Raw genomic sequence first — 13,478 nt, forward strand, 5'->3', positions numbered from 1 at the left:
TGAAGTAGTTGTCACAAAGCCCAATACACAGTAGGGTCCCTGGACTGGGAGCAGATTGCTCCTATTGTTGCCCTCTCCATTCCCAACACCCTGACTCCCAGTGAACAACTGTCCCCTTCAGCATGACTATCAAGTCAGACCCTGACTGGGTAATTCTGTGTGAGCATGTAAAGCATGTGCGACTCTAAGAGGGTATTGTTGTTTGTTATTTGTCTTTAAAGTGGTAGGAAAGTCTCAGAGTTCTGTTCGTGCCTTCACACGAACCTTCATCATTGTCCCTGTCAGCAATTCCAGGTGAGTGCTGTGTCGTGCGTGGGAACACCCATCCCAGCCTGGGCTCAGTGGTGTGGGAATGAGGTGGTGTGGACTTTGGGGTTTTCTCAATATTGTAGAAAGCCACCAGTTAGATCCAAGGAGAAGTCTAGCCTAGTGGGTAAGAGCATGGGCTCTGGAGTCAGAATACCAGGCTCTTTTACTGACCCTAACCCTCACTAGTTGTGTGACCTTGGTTAAGTCACATGACCTACCTTATTCAGCGTCTTCCTCTGAACATGGAGATCAGACTGTCCACCCCTTGGGCTATTGTACAGCGTAAATGCAAGTGTAAAATTGTCCTTGGGTTGCAGGTAAAGTACAAATGTAGTGAAGCTGGTAGACAGTCTCTCCAAAGGTGAGCTCTGTAAGAGGGGTAGAGGTACCAGCTAAGGAATCTGGGAGGCAGGCACAGTATAGGGTATGGAAGGAATCTAGTTGCTGAGTGGCAGTGGGAGCAAGATCATTGTTGGGGGTGTAGAGGTCTCGACCCATCAGTTCTCTGGGGGCCCATTTTTCCTCCAGTCTATGCATCGTGAACGACCAGCTTTTCCTGAGGGACACCACCCCCAACGAGACTCAGAGTCCATTCTTCATGCCAGTTCCCACACCCACCTCCAGATCCATGCCCACTGTCTCCCAGGAGCAGCAGGAAATGGTGCAGTCTTTCTCCACCCAGTCTGGGATGAACCTCGAGTGGTCTCAGAAGTGAGTGCTGGGTGTGCATGGGAATAGGGGCGAGCTGGGAAAACTTGCAGGCTATTTGGAAAAATAACTTTTTGGATATTTTGCTTCCAAAAGAAATCGGGCCCATGAAAAAGGTATCATACTATTATATATGTAAAGGATTTTTAAAATAGTATAATGCTCAATGACATTATCTTGGATATGAAAAATCTGAAAGAATCCACCAAAAAACTACTAGAACTAATAAACAACTTCAGCAAGGTTTCAGGATACAATACCAATATACAAAACTCATTTATATTTCTATGTACTTGCAATGAACCATCCAAAAATTAAATTAAGAAAACAAGCCCATTTATAGTAGCATCAAAATAGCAAAATATTTAGAAACAAATGTAGCAAAAGAAGTGCAAATCTTATACTCTGAAACCTGTAAAACTTTTGGAAAAAAATTAAAGAAGAAATAAATAAATGGAAGGACACCCCATTTTCATTGGTTGGAAGACTTAATATTGTTAAGATGGCAGTAACACCCAGAGCAATCCTATAGAATCAATGCAATACCTATCAAAATCCTTCCATGAAAACAATGACAAGGCTATCCTAAATGTCATGTGAAAGTGCACCGAAACAATCTTGAGAGAGAAAAAAGTTAGGGGACTCACACTTTCCGATTTCAAAACTTGCTACAAAGCTAGAGTAATCAAGACTGTGTGGTACTGGCATATGGACAGTATATGAATCAATGGAATGGAATTCAGAGTCTACAAATAAACCTTCACATTTATGACCAATTGATTATCAACCAGAGTGCTGGAAAAAATCCAATAGGGACAAAGTAGCTTTTTCAAGAAATGGTGCTGGGACAACTGGATATCTATGTTGACCTGTGATTCACACTCTGTACAAACATAGACTGAAAAATAGATCAAACGTCTAAAAGTAAGAGCTAAAACCGTAAAAATCTTGGAAGAAAATATAGATGTATGTTTTCATGAAGTAGGCAACCATTTCTTATATATGACACCAAAAGCACAAGTAACCAAAGAAAAAATAGATAAATTGGACTTCATCAAAATTAAAAGCTGTTGTGCATCAATGGACACTATCAAAAAGTGAAAATTCCACCAGCAGAATGGGAGAAAACATTTGCAAATCACGTATCTGAGAAGAATATATGAAGAACACTTGCAATTCAAAATAAAAAGACAAAAAAGCCAAATAAAAATGTGGAGAAAGGGAGACGTCATCAGCATGGCAGTGTGAGAGGATCCTTTTGTCTCTTTCCTTCAATCTACAGTGATTAAAACATCCACAACACAACAAAGGCTACATGGCACAACACACCAGGATGCCAGAAAGATCCACACTTTGGTACATATAAAGGTGGGTGAATTGGAGCACATAAAGGAGGCTAAACAGGGGACCAGCAGAGGTAGAGCCTAGGATCCTGGATCCCCAGTAGCAGCAGCTGAGCCAGCTACCCTCAGCCACAGAGAACTCAGTGAGCAGCAGCAGAGGTGCAGGTGCAACGCCAGACAGTCAGCTTGGTGGCACCTGTGGCCACAGGAAGAAGAGCAGCAGCAGAGATGGAGCCCTATGATCCTAGGCCCCAAGCCTCAGCTCGGAGCCTGGTAGCAAAGGCAGAGGTGTGCACAGGACCCCTACATCCCAACCACTGAGGCACCTGTGACCACAAGTTAACAGGCAACAGCTGAAATGGTGTACCGTGAACCTGGCTCCCTCCCCACCTTTCCCCTACCCCCACCATGGAGGTGGAACTTCTGACTCAGGTGATCCCCAATGAGGCTGAGGTTGTCAGCCATCCCTGTGCCCCCAGCAGCAAAGCCAGTGACTGACTGCAGCAACGCCAGCAACAGCAAGGCATCAGTGACTCCCAGAAGCACAGGCCGTGATGACAAGAATACCAGGAACAACCCAAATAGAGGCAGTGGAGGGTGGACCATGAAGATCTTCAAATATAGCCTGAGGCAGCACAGGTACCAGAGACCAAAAACTGGCACTAGAGGACCACCTACCATAAAAAAAGAAAGAATTCTAATATCCAAGCAGTTGAAAAGTTTGAATCATAACAAAGCTATACCTAAATAGAAAACGTGTTTGCTACAGCAACAGTGGCGGCAGAGGAATAACTCTGCAAGCACCACAAAAAGCCATGATACTGTGGCATTACAGAAAGTAAACAGTTCTCCAGAAATCAAACATAAAGTCCTGGAAGATTATGATCTAAATGATAAAGAATCAAAATATCTGTAATGAAGAAACTCAACAAATTATGAGAAAACTCAGAAAGGCAGTTCAGTGAGCTCAGGATGAAACCAATGAACAGAAGGAATACTTTACCAAGGAGACTGAAACTTTGCAGAAGAACCAAACGGAAATTCTGGACCTGAAGAACTCAATAAATGAGATTAAGAATGCATTAGAAAACATTGGAAGTAGAGAACATCAATGGAAGAAGGAATTAGCAAGCTTGAAGATAGAAACCTAGAAATGATACAGGTGGAAGAGGAGAAAGAACTAAGACTTTAAAAAAAATGTAGAAATTCTATGAGAATTATCTGACTCCATTATAAAGAGCAACATAAGGATAATGGGTACCCCAGAAGGAGAAAAGAGAGAGAAGGGAGCAGAGAGCTTACTTAAGGAAATAATAGCTGAATACTTCCCAAACCTGTGGAGGGAACAGGATATACAAATCTACAAAGCTAGTAGAACACTCAATTATCTCAATGTAAAAAGACCTTCTCCAAGTCACATGATAATAAAACTGTCAAAAATCAATGGCAAAGAAAGAATATTAAAAGAAGCCAAGGAGAAAAAGAAAACAACTCACAAAAAATACCCATTAGGCTATCAGCAGACTTTTCAGCAGAAACCCTACAGGGGTTTCAAAATATTGTAAGATAAGAATTGTCAGCCAAGAATACTCAACCCAGCAAAGTTATCTTTCAGATATGAAGGAGAAATAAGGGCTTTCCCAGACAAACAAAATCTGAGGGAGTTCATTGCCACTAGACCTGCCTTATAAGAAATGTTGAAAGGAGCCCTCCTACCTGAAACAAAAAGGCAAAGGTATACGGAATTATGAACAAGATGATAAATAGATACACAGAATCATAAAAATTGTAAATCTGAATCAGAATAAGACAGTATATATTTAATTATAAAGTAAAGATTAAAAGGAAAGGAAGCATTAAAAATAACTGTAACCATTTCAACTTGGTAACAAACTCACAATACAAAAAGAGATAATTTGTGGCAACAAAAACAGAAGAGGAAGAGGGAAAGGACAGAACCTGCATGGGCAAATGGAGATAAGATGCTATTAGCAGAAAAAAGACTATCTTATCTATGAGAACTTTTGTGCAAAACTCATGGTAACCATGAAACAAAAATTCAGAACAGAATCACAAAATGTAAAAAAAGAGAAAACTGAGAAACACATGGCAGAAGACCACCAAACTGAAATGTCAGACAGAAACACAAGGAAAAACAAACAACAGAAATATAGGACAATCATAAAACAAAAGATAAAATGGCAGAAGTAAGTCCTCCTATATCAATAATCACTCTAAATGTAAACGGATTAAATTCACCAGTCAAAAGACACAGAGTGGCTGGAGGGGTTACAAAACAAGACTCAACAATATGCTGCCTCCAGGAGACCCATCTCACCTCTAAAGACAAAGATAGGCTCAAAGTGAAGGGACAGAAGATGATACTCCAAGAAAATGGCCACCAAAAGGAAGCAGGTGTAGCCATAGTTATATCAGTCAAAATAGATTTCAAAGAAGATAACGAAATAAAGATGAACACTATATAATGATAAAGGGGACAATCCACCAAGAAGACATAACGTTTATAAATATATATGTACCTAACATAGGGGCACCAAAGTATATAAAGCAATTATTAACAGACCTAAAGGGAGAAACTGACAACAGCACAATAATATTAGGGGACTTTAATGCCCCATTTACACCAATTAATATAGAGATCATCCAGACCAAAAGTCAACAAGGAAACATCGGTGCTGAATGAAACATTAGACCAGATGGACTTAATAGATGTGCATAGACTATTCCATCCAAAAGCAGCAGAATACACATTCTTCTCAAGTGCACTTGGAACATTCTCAAAGACAGACCACAAGTTGGGAAACCAAACAAATCTCAATAAAGTTAAAAAGATTGAAATCATATTGAACATATTTTTTGACTACAATGGTATGAAACTAGAAATCAACTACAAGAAAAAAAGCTGGAAAACTCACAAATATGTGGAGACTAAACATGCTACTGAACAACCATTGGATCAATGAATAAATCAAAGGAGAAATCAAAAAATACCTGGAGACAAATGAAAATGAGAACACAACATACCAAAACCTACAGGATGCAGCAAAAGCAGTACTAAGCATGGCCAGCCCCATGGCCAGGTGGTTAAGTTTGAACGTTCCCGCTTTGGGGGCACAGTGTTTCACCAGTTTGGATCCTGGCTGTGGACATGGCACCACTCCTCAGGCCATGCTGAGGTGGCAGTCCACATAGCACAACCAGAAGGACCTACAACTAGAATATACAACTACTTACTGGGGGCTTTGGGGAGGAGAAGAAGGAAAAAAAAAGGGAGGTTGGCAATAGATGTTAGCTCAGGTGCCAATCTTTGAAAAAAAAAAAGCAGTACTTAGAGGATAGTATATCACAATTCAGGGCTACCTCAAGAAACAAGAAAAATCTCAAATAAACAATCTAAAATTACACCCAAAGGAACTATAAAAAAGAACAAACAAAGTCAAAAGTCAGCAGAAGGAAGGAAATAATAAAAATGAGAGTGGAAATAAAATAGAGACTAAAAAAGACAATAGAAAAGATCAGTAAAACTAAAACCTGGTTCTCTGAAAAGATGAATAAAATGGACAAACTTCTATCTAGACTCACCAAGAAAAAGAGAAGGCTCAAATAAATAAAGTCAGAAATGGAGGAGGAGAAATTGGATACCACAGAAATACAAAGGACTACAATAGAATACTGTGAAAACCTATACACCAAAAAATTGGATAACCTGGAAGAATTGGATAAATTCTTAAAATCATATAACCTCCCAAAACTGAATCAAGAAGAAATAGAGAATCTAAATAGATCTGTCACAACTAAAGAGATTGAAACAATAATCAAAAATCTCCCAAAAAATACAAGTCCAGGACGAGATGGCCTCCCTGGTGAATTCTACCAAACATTCAAAGGAGATTCAACACCTGTCCTTCTCAGACTCTTCCAAAAAATTGAAGAGGATAGGATGCTTCCAAACTCATTTTTATGAGGCCAACATTACCCTGATATGAAAACGAGACAAGGACAACACAAAAAAGGAAAATTACAGTCCAATACCACTGATGAACATCAATGCAAAAATCCTCAACAAAATATTAGCAAATCAAATACAACAATACATGAAAAGGATCATATACCACAGTCGAGTGAGATTTATTCCAGGGAGGCAAGGATGCTTCAACATCCACAAATTAATCAATATGATACACGACATTAACAAAATGAAAAATATAAAGCACAGAATCATCTCAATAGATGCAGGGAAATCATTTGATAAGGTTCAGCATCTCTTTATGATAAAAACTCTCAGTAAAATAAATATAGAAGAAAAATATCTCAATATATGAAATGCCATACATGACAAACCCACAGCCAACATCATACTCAATGGGGAAACACTGAAAGCCATCCCTCAGTGAACAGGAACAAGACCAGGGTTCCCACTCTTGCCACTCTTATTCAACATAGTATTGGAAGTTCTAGCTGGAGCAAGTAGGCAAGTAAAAGAAATAAAATACATCCAAATTTGAAAGGAAGAAGTAAAACTGTCACTATTTACAGATGACATGATTTTATATATAGAAAATCCTAAAGAATCCACCAAAAACTATTAGAAATACTAAATGAATATAGTACAGTTTCAGGGTACAAAATCAACATACAAAAGTCAGTCACATTTTTAAACAGTGACGACAAACTAGCAGAAAGAGAAGTCAAGAATACAATCCATTTATAATCACAACAAAAAGAATAAAATATGTAGGAATAAACCTAACCAAGGAGATAAAGGACCTGTACACTGAAAACTATAAATCATTATTGAAAGAAGTCAATGATGAAATGAAAAGAAGGAGAGGTATTCCATGCACATGGATTGGAAGAATAAACATAGTTAAAATGTCCATACCACCTAAAGCAATCTACAAACCCAATGCAGTCTCAATCAGAATCCCAATGAGGTTCTTCATGGAAATAGACAAAGAATCCTAAAATTCATATGGGGCAACGAAAGACTCTGAATAACTAAAGCAATCCCGATAAAAAAAGAACAAAGCTGGAGGAATCACAATCCCTGAATTCAAAATATACTACAAAGCTCTAGTAATCAAAACAGCATGGTACTGGTACAAACACGGACACACAGATCAATGGAACAGAGTTGAACGCCCAGAAATAAAACTACACATCTATGGACAAAGGAGCCAGGAACATACAATGGAGAAAGGAAAGTGTCTTCAATAAATGATGGGAAACTGGACAGCCACATGCAAAAGAATGAAAGTAGACCATTATCTTACACCATACATACAAATTAACTCAAAATGGATTAAAGACTTGAATGTAAGACCCGAAACCATAAAACTCCTAGAACAAAACATAGACAGTGTGTTCTTCAACCTTGGTCTTAGCAGCATCTTTCTGAGTATGTTTTGTCAGTCAAGGGAAACAAAGGAAAAAAATAAACAAGCGGGACTACAGCAGACTAAAAAGCTTCTGCACAGCAAAGGAAACTATCAACAAAACAAAAAGACAGACTACCAATTGGGAGAAGATATTTGCAAATCATATGTCCAAGAAGGAGTTAATATCCCAAATAATTAAAGAACTCATACAATTCAACAACAAGAAACAAACAGCTCAATGAAAACATGGGCAGAGGATCTGAACAGGCATTTTTCCAAAGAAGATATACAGATGGCCAAAAGGCACATGAAAAGATGTTCAGCATGACTACTTATTAGGGAAATGCAAATCAAAACCACAATGAGATATCATCTCACCTCTGTCAGAATGGCTATTATTAAAAAGACAGGAAATAAGTGTTGGAGAGGATGTGGAGAAAAGGGAACCCTCGTACACAGCTGGTAGCAATGTAAATTGGTGCAACCACTATGGAAAACAGTATAGAGATTATTCAAAAAATTAAAAATAGAAACACCACATGATACAGCTATTCCGCTTCTGGGTATTTAAAGAACACAAAGACACTAATTCAAAAAGATATGTGCATCCCTATGTTCACTGCAGCATTATTCACAGTAGCCAAGACTTGAAAACAACCTAAGTGCTCATCACTGGATGAATAGATAAAGAAGATATGGTATGTATATACAATGGAATACTACTTAGCCATAAAAAGGTGAAATGTTGCCATTTGCAGCAACATGGATGGATTTTGAGGGTATTAGGCTAAATAAAAGAAGTCAGACAGAGAAAGACAAGTATCATATGATTTCACTCATATGTGGAAGATAAACAAACATACACATAGATACAGAGAACAGATTGGGGGTTACCACGGGGGAAAGGGAGGTGGGGGAGGGCAAAAGAGGTAAAGGAGAATATGTGTACAGTGACAGACAGAAACTACACTTTTGGTGGGGAGCACCATGCAGTCTATATAGAAGGCAAAATATGATGTACACCTGAAATTTATACAATGTTATAATCAATTATAACCTCAATGTTACATCAATTACAAAAATGGAGAAAGATCTGAATAGACATTTCTCCAAAGAGGATATACAAATGACCAAGAAGCACATGAAAAACTTCTCAATGTCATTAGTCATTAAGGAAATGCAAATTAAAACCACAGTGGATTACCGCGTCACACCCAGTAGGATGGCTTTCATCAATAAAACGAATGATAACAAGTGTTGGTGAGGATGTGGAGAAAGTGGAATTCTCGTGTATTACTGGTGGGAATGTAAAATGGTGCAGTAGTTGGGGAAAACATTTTGGCAGTTCCTCAAAAGGTTAAACATGGAGTTCCCATGTGACCCAGTAGTCCCACTCCTAAGTATCTACCAGGAGAAATGAGGTCATACGTTCACTCTAAAACTTGTACAGGAATGTTCACAGCAGCATTATTCATAACAGCCACAAAGTGGAAACAGCCCGAAAGTCCTTTAGCTGGTGAATGGATAAATAAATCTGGTACATCGATATAGTAGAATATTATTCAGTCATAAAAATGAACACAGTTCTGATATATGCCATGACATCGATGAGCCTTGAAACCATGCTATGTGAAAGGAGCCAGTCACATAAGGTCGCATGTTGTATGATTCCACTTATATGAAATGTCCAAGACAGGCAAATCCAGAGACCAAAAGCAGATGAGTGGTTACCGGGGTCTGCGGTAAGGGGAGGAATAGCGAGTGATCTCTAATGGTTAAGGAGTTTCTTTTTGAGATGATAAAATTACTTTGGAATTAGAAGGTAGTGATGGTTGCACAATCTTGTGAATATACTAAAAGGCATGGAATTGTACACTTTAAAATGGTATGTGCATTATATCTCAATAAAAAATGATTGGAAACTTGTATTTCTAAAATTTTCATTTGTTATTTTTCTTGAACATCTTTATCAATATATATTAAGCTCCCTCGTTCTTTTGCACAGCTCTGTTTTTCAGTTTTGAATGCTAGTGATAGACATTTGGGTTTTCCCTGGGTCTTTCTTCATCATTACTCATAGTGCTCGTTCTGGTACATGCGTCCCAGCAAAAACGTGGCATAGATTTAGCGGTGGCACTGCGTGGTCAGCGTGTCTGTACTGCGATACTAATGGAGATCACCTGTTCTTCTCCCCTTCCAGGTGCCTTCAGGACAATGAGTGGAACTACACCAGAGCTGGTCAGGCCTTCACTACGCTCAAGGTGAGGTCTGGGAATCAAGTGGGTTAAAGCTGGATGTTTCTGGGCCTTCAGGAAGGCCAGGATGGTGGAGCCCAGTGGCCTGGGAATGAAACTCAGGGAGCTGGCCCTTCTGACGTCCTGACTCCTTCCCTCCAGACAGGGGGCAAGATCCCAGAGGAGGCCTTCAAACAAATCCCCTGAAAGGAGCCCTTGGATCGCGTCTTTGCCTTCATCCACGTCATCTTTGTTTCTCTTTTCTGCAGCCTACGGCCATGCCCATGCCTGGGGTGGGAGGCCTGGCTGACTGAGAAGGCAAAGTTAACTTGTAGGCCGGGTAGCATAACAACCTGAAGGGTCAGTTGTTCTGTGTATTTTCCCCACTCACGATTGCTGTTTATTTGCATAATAAAGAGTGACGTTGCACGTTGTATGCTGTGTGTCCTGGATCGCTCTTGCCCTGCCCCAACCGTGAGCCAATGGGTCCAGGACTGAAAGGCCCTGCCCTCTCCTCCTGCCCCCCATTCACCCTGGCAGTCCCTAGCAGACACATCAGGCTTGAGTCCATAGGTAGTTTGTCAGTAAATCCTGTGAGAAGGGACACACGCTGCTTCCAGATATTGGTCTTTGCAGGCAGTGTGAATCAGTCAGTTGCTCTGCCTGAAGGCCCGCAGAAACAAGCATGTGACCTGGCACAAAGGGGCTTCGCAGAGGATGCCTTCTGCCTGGTGAGGGCTGTGAAAGGAAGGAAGCTGAGGACTCACATATTTGACTTCTTATTCCCCATCATTTGAATGTATTCGAAGACCACACCACGAACAATTTTATGGTTTGCACACAGGGGAATGGGAAATGGGCCTTTTCACACCTCTCACCATGCTTCCATTTGTCTTCTCATCCAGGCACTGTACCGCCCCCTCCCCCTTCCTCAAGGTGGCCTGTGGGAGGGATGTCACTTTAGCACCTGAGAGGGAGGGAGAGCCAGCCTGTCTGCCCAGTGCCTTTCTCAGGGAGCTGACACCAGGTGCTCCAGGTCCATGTGTCTGAGGAGGTTCAGTCGTTCCTTCTCACTTCCAAACAACAATAGCATGTGATCTCACGTTCTGGTCAGTTCTGTGCGACCTTTCTCATTGACTAGCAATTAGTAGTTCAGAATTGCAGGCAAGAGTTGAAAGAGACACTTACACAATTCATTTTCCACACTTCTGTGACGTTTGCACTTTAGACGACAAGCAGGCATAAGCTTTGAAATGAAAATAACAGCAATAACAAATTTCAACTCAGAATCTTATAAATGATGACATAGGTGAGGTACCACCTGTTTACAAATTATGCCTCTATTTTTGGGTCTCACGTACTACCGGTATTTCCAACCACTTGCCACTTTTCCATTCTTTACGTATATTTACATGAAGGATCCATACATTGGCGCGTGCATGTCTTACAAATATGAACTAAGGGGATAATTGCCGTTACATAAGGAATAATTCCATGTTATTCTGTGTGGTGCCTCAGTGATCAACGTCTAGTCTCGGCCTTCTCACCTAGAGTACAGAGACCACAGTGCACACTTCTCAGCCGCAGCCTGAGGAATAGAGGCAGTCTCACACGTTAGCAAACAGTCGCACTGTCTGGCTCAACTCAGGCTCTCCGAGCTGTCTGAGTTCCCTCATGGGCAGGGGCATTGGAAACCATTGCATGGCCCGTCTACTTCGTCTCTTTACACCCTCAGGCTTCCACATCCTCGGGCTCCCTCCCTAGCCACCTCAGATGCCACAGTCTTCCAGTTACTCATTCTCCTGCCGGTTCCCTCAATTCCCTAGGGCCCATGACCTGGGCAAATGCTGACCCTGCTGTCTTCTTCCTCATACAGAGGTCTCTGTGCAAACTGTCCTGCTGGACAGGTTTTTGGAAGTGTAAAATGAGGCAAAATGTGTGCTTTGCAAGATTGTTTCTGAAGATGGTGGCAACAGATACTCTTATACATTGTTTCTGAGGATGGAAATTAGAACATCAATTTCTTAGTGTCATTTGGAACAATTTCATCATATATGCATACATAAGTATGTATGTACACACATTTCATATATATAGAATCATATGCAGTTTTGTATCCATTTCATCTTAGTTATCAAATGCATTAACACAAAACTGTTTATAACATTCACTTTTTGTGCCTTAAGTTTTTGTAGGATGTCTAGTAAAAACTTTCTTTTATTCTTGACATTGTTAATTTGTGTGTTGATCGTGTGGAGTGTGAGATAGGAAGGCTGATTAGGAGGGAAAGCATAAAATGGGAGTCCCAGCCTGGAGGATCCATTGACAGCTGCTCTGTTCATTTCCCTGGGCCCTGGCACACTCTGCTTAAGGATAGGGTTGCAGGGAGGCTGGGGCTGTGGAATTCATGTAGGATTAGCTTCATGAAGAGGCATTATTTCCTGTATGTTCCTTCTTTTCCTGCCCATCAAGTACAAAGGCATCAAGTTCATGGACACCGCCAACAAGGTGCACTTATTACAAAGGATGCTGGTGGTGGTGAGTGGCGGGCCTCTCCCTGTCCCCCATCAGACTCAACATCTCCAGGGAAGGAGCCCCAGAAGTAGCTGCAGGACCTGCAGGGGGAGTGGCCTGATGATGCCCTTTTCCATCTTTCACGTCCAACTAACTTGTGCCTTCCCTTGGAATACCTCTGGCTCCTGTGTGGTACTCTCCACTCCCAGCTCTTTGTCCCAGAACTTGTCACTGAACTGATGCCCTTACACCTTGGATCCCTGCCTGTAGCTCCCACCTCCAGCTTTAGTGCATAATTGCTGATCTTCCTAAATATGGATTCCATTTATCCTATTTGCTTGCTCATAAGGCTTTAACGATATCGTTCACTTAATAATCACAGTATTTCCCTCCAGCCACTGCTCCTTATGATCCTCCCATCCTGTAACTCCTGTGTTGAAGAAAAGCAGTGGTTGGATGAGAATACTTCATCCAGGGCATAAACTTCAGACCTAGATCATGCAACATTAGACACTATCCTCACCTCCACCAAAATAAAATAAAGCAAAGAGAAGTGGTGTTTGGCTGTTCTTAGCACCCTAAGCTGCATCAAAGAAACATGGTGAAGTAACGGTGGGAGGGCTTTCTGGGAGTTGAGGAGAGCAAGTGTCCGTGACAGGGCCTGAAATTCTGCAATTGCAACAGGATCCCAGGTGTGATGGCTCATTTTATGTGTCAACTTGGCTAGACCATGGTACCCAGATATTTGTTCAAACATTATTATAGATATTTCAGTGGAGGTGTTTTCTGCATGAGATTAATATTTAAATTAGTAGACTTTAGTAAAATAGATTACTCTTCATAATGTGGTGGGGTCTCATCCACTCAGTTGAAAGCCTAAATAGAAAAAAGACTGACCTTCCCAGAGGAAGGGAGAATTCTGCCAGCAAGCTGCCTTCAGACTTGAACTGCAGGTCTTCCCTAGGTCTCCA

General features: G+C 40.8%; 1 protein-coding gene across 1 annotated transcript in view; it reads left to right on the forward strand.

The window, feature by feature from the left end:
- The window catches only part of LOC138921743 (nuclear RNA export factor 2-like), a 30,802-nt gene extending 20,375 nt beyond the window's left edge, over window positions 1-10,427 (forward strand). The window contains exons 19-22 of the mRNA XM_070256903.1: window positions 222-294; window positions 838-1,020; window positions 9,960-10,020; window positions 10,156-10,427. Of these exons, the coding sequence (XP_070113004.1) occupies window positions 222-294; window positions 838-1,020; window positions 9,960-10,020; window positions 10,156-10,200 (362 nt within the window). The 3' untranslated portion in view covers window positions 10,201-10,427. The remainder of the gene's footprint in view (window positions 1-221; window positions 295-837; window positions 1,021-9,959; window positions 10,021-10,155) is intronic.
- Window positions 10,428-13,478: the final 3,051 nt, after the last annotated feature.

This window comes from Equus caballus, chromosome X (assembly GCF_041296265.1).
Source record: "Equus caballus isolate H_3958 breed thoroughbred chromosome X, TB-T2T, whole genome shotgun sequence".
Classification (NCBI taxonomy): Eukaryota; Metazoa; Chordata; class Mammalia; order Perissodactyla; family Equidae; genus Equus; species Equus caballus.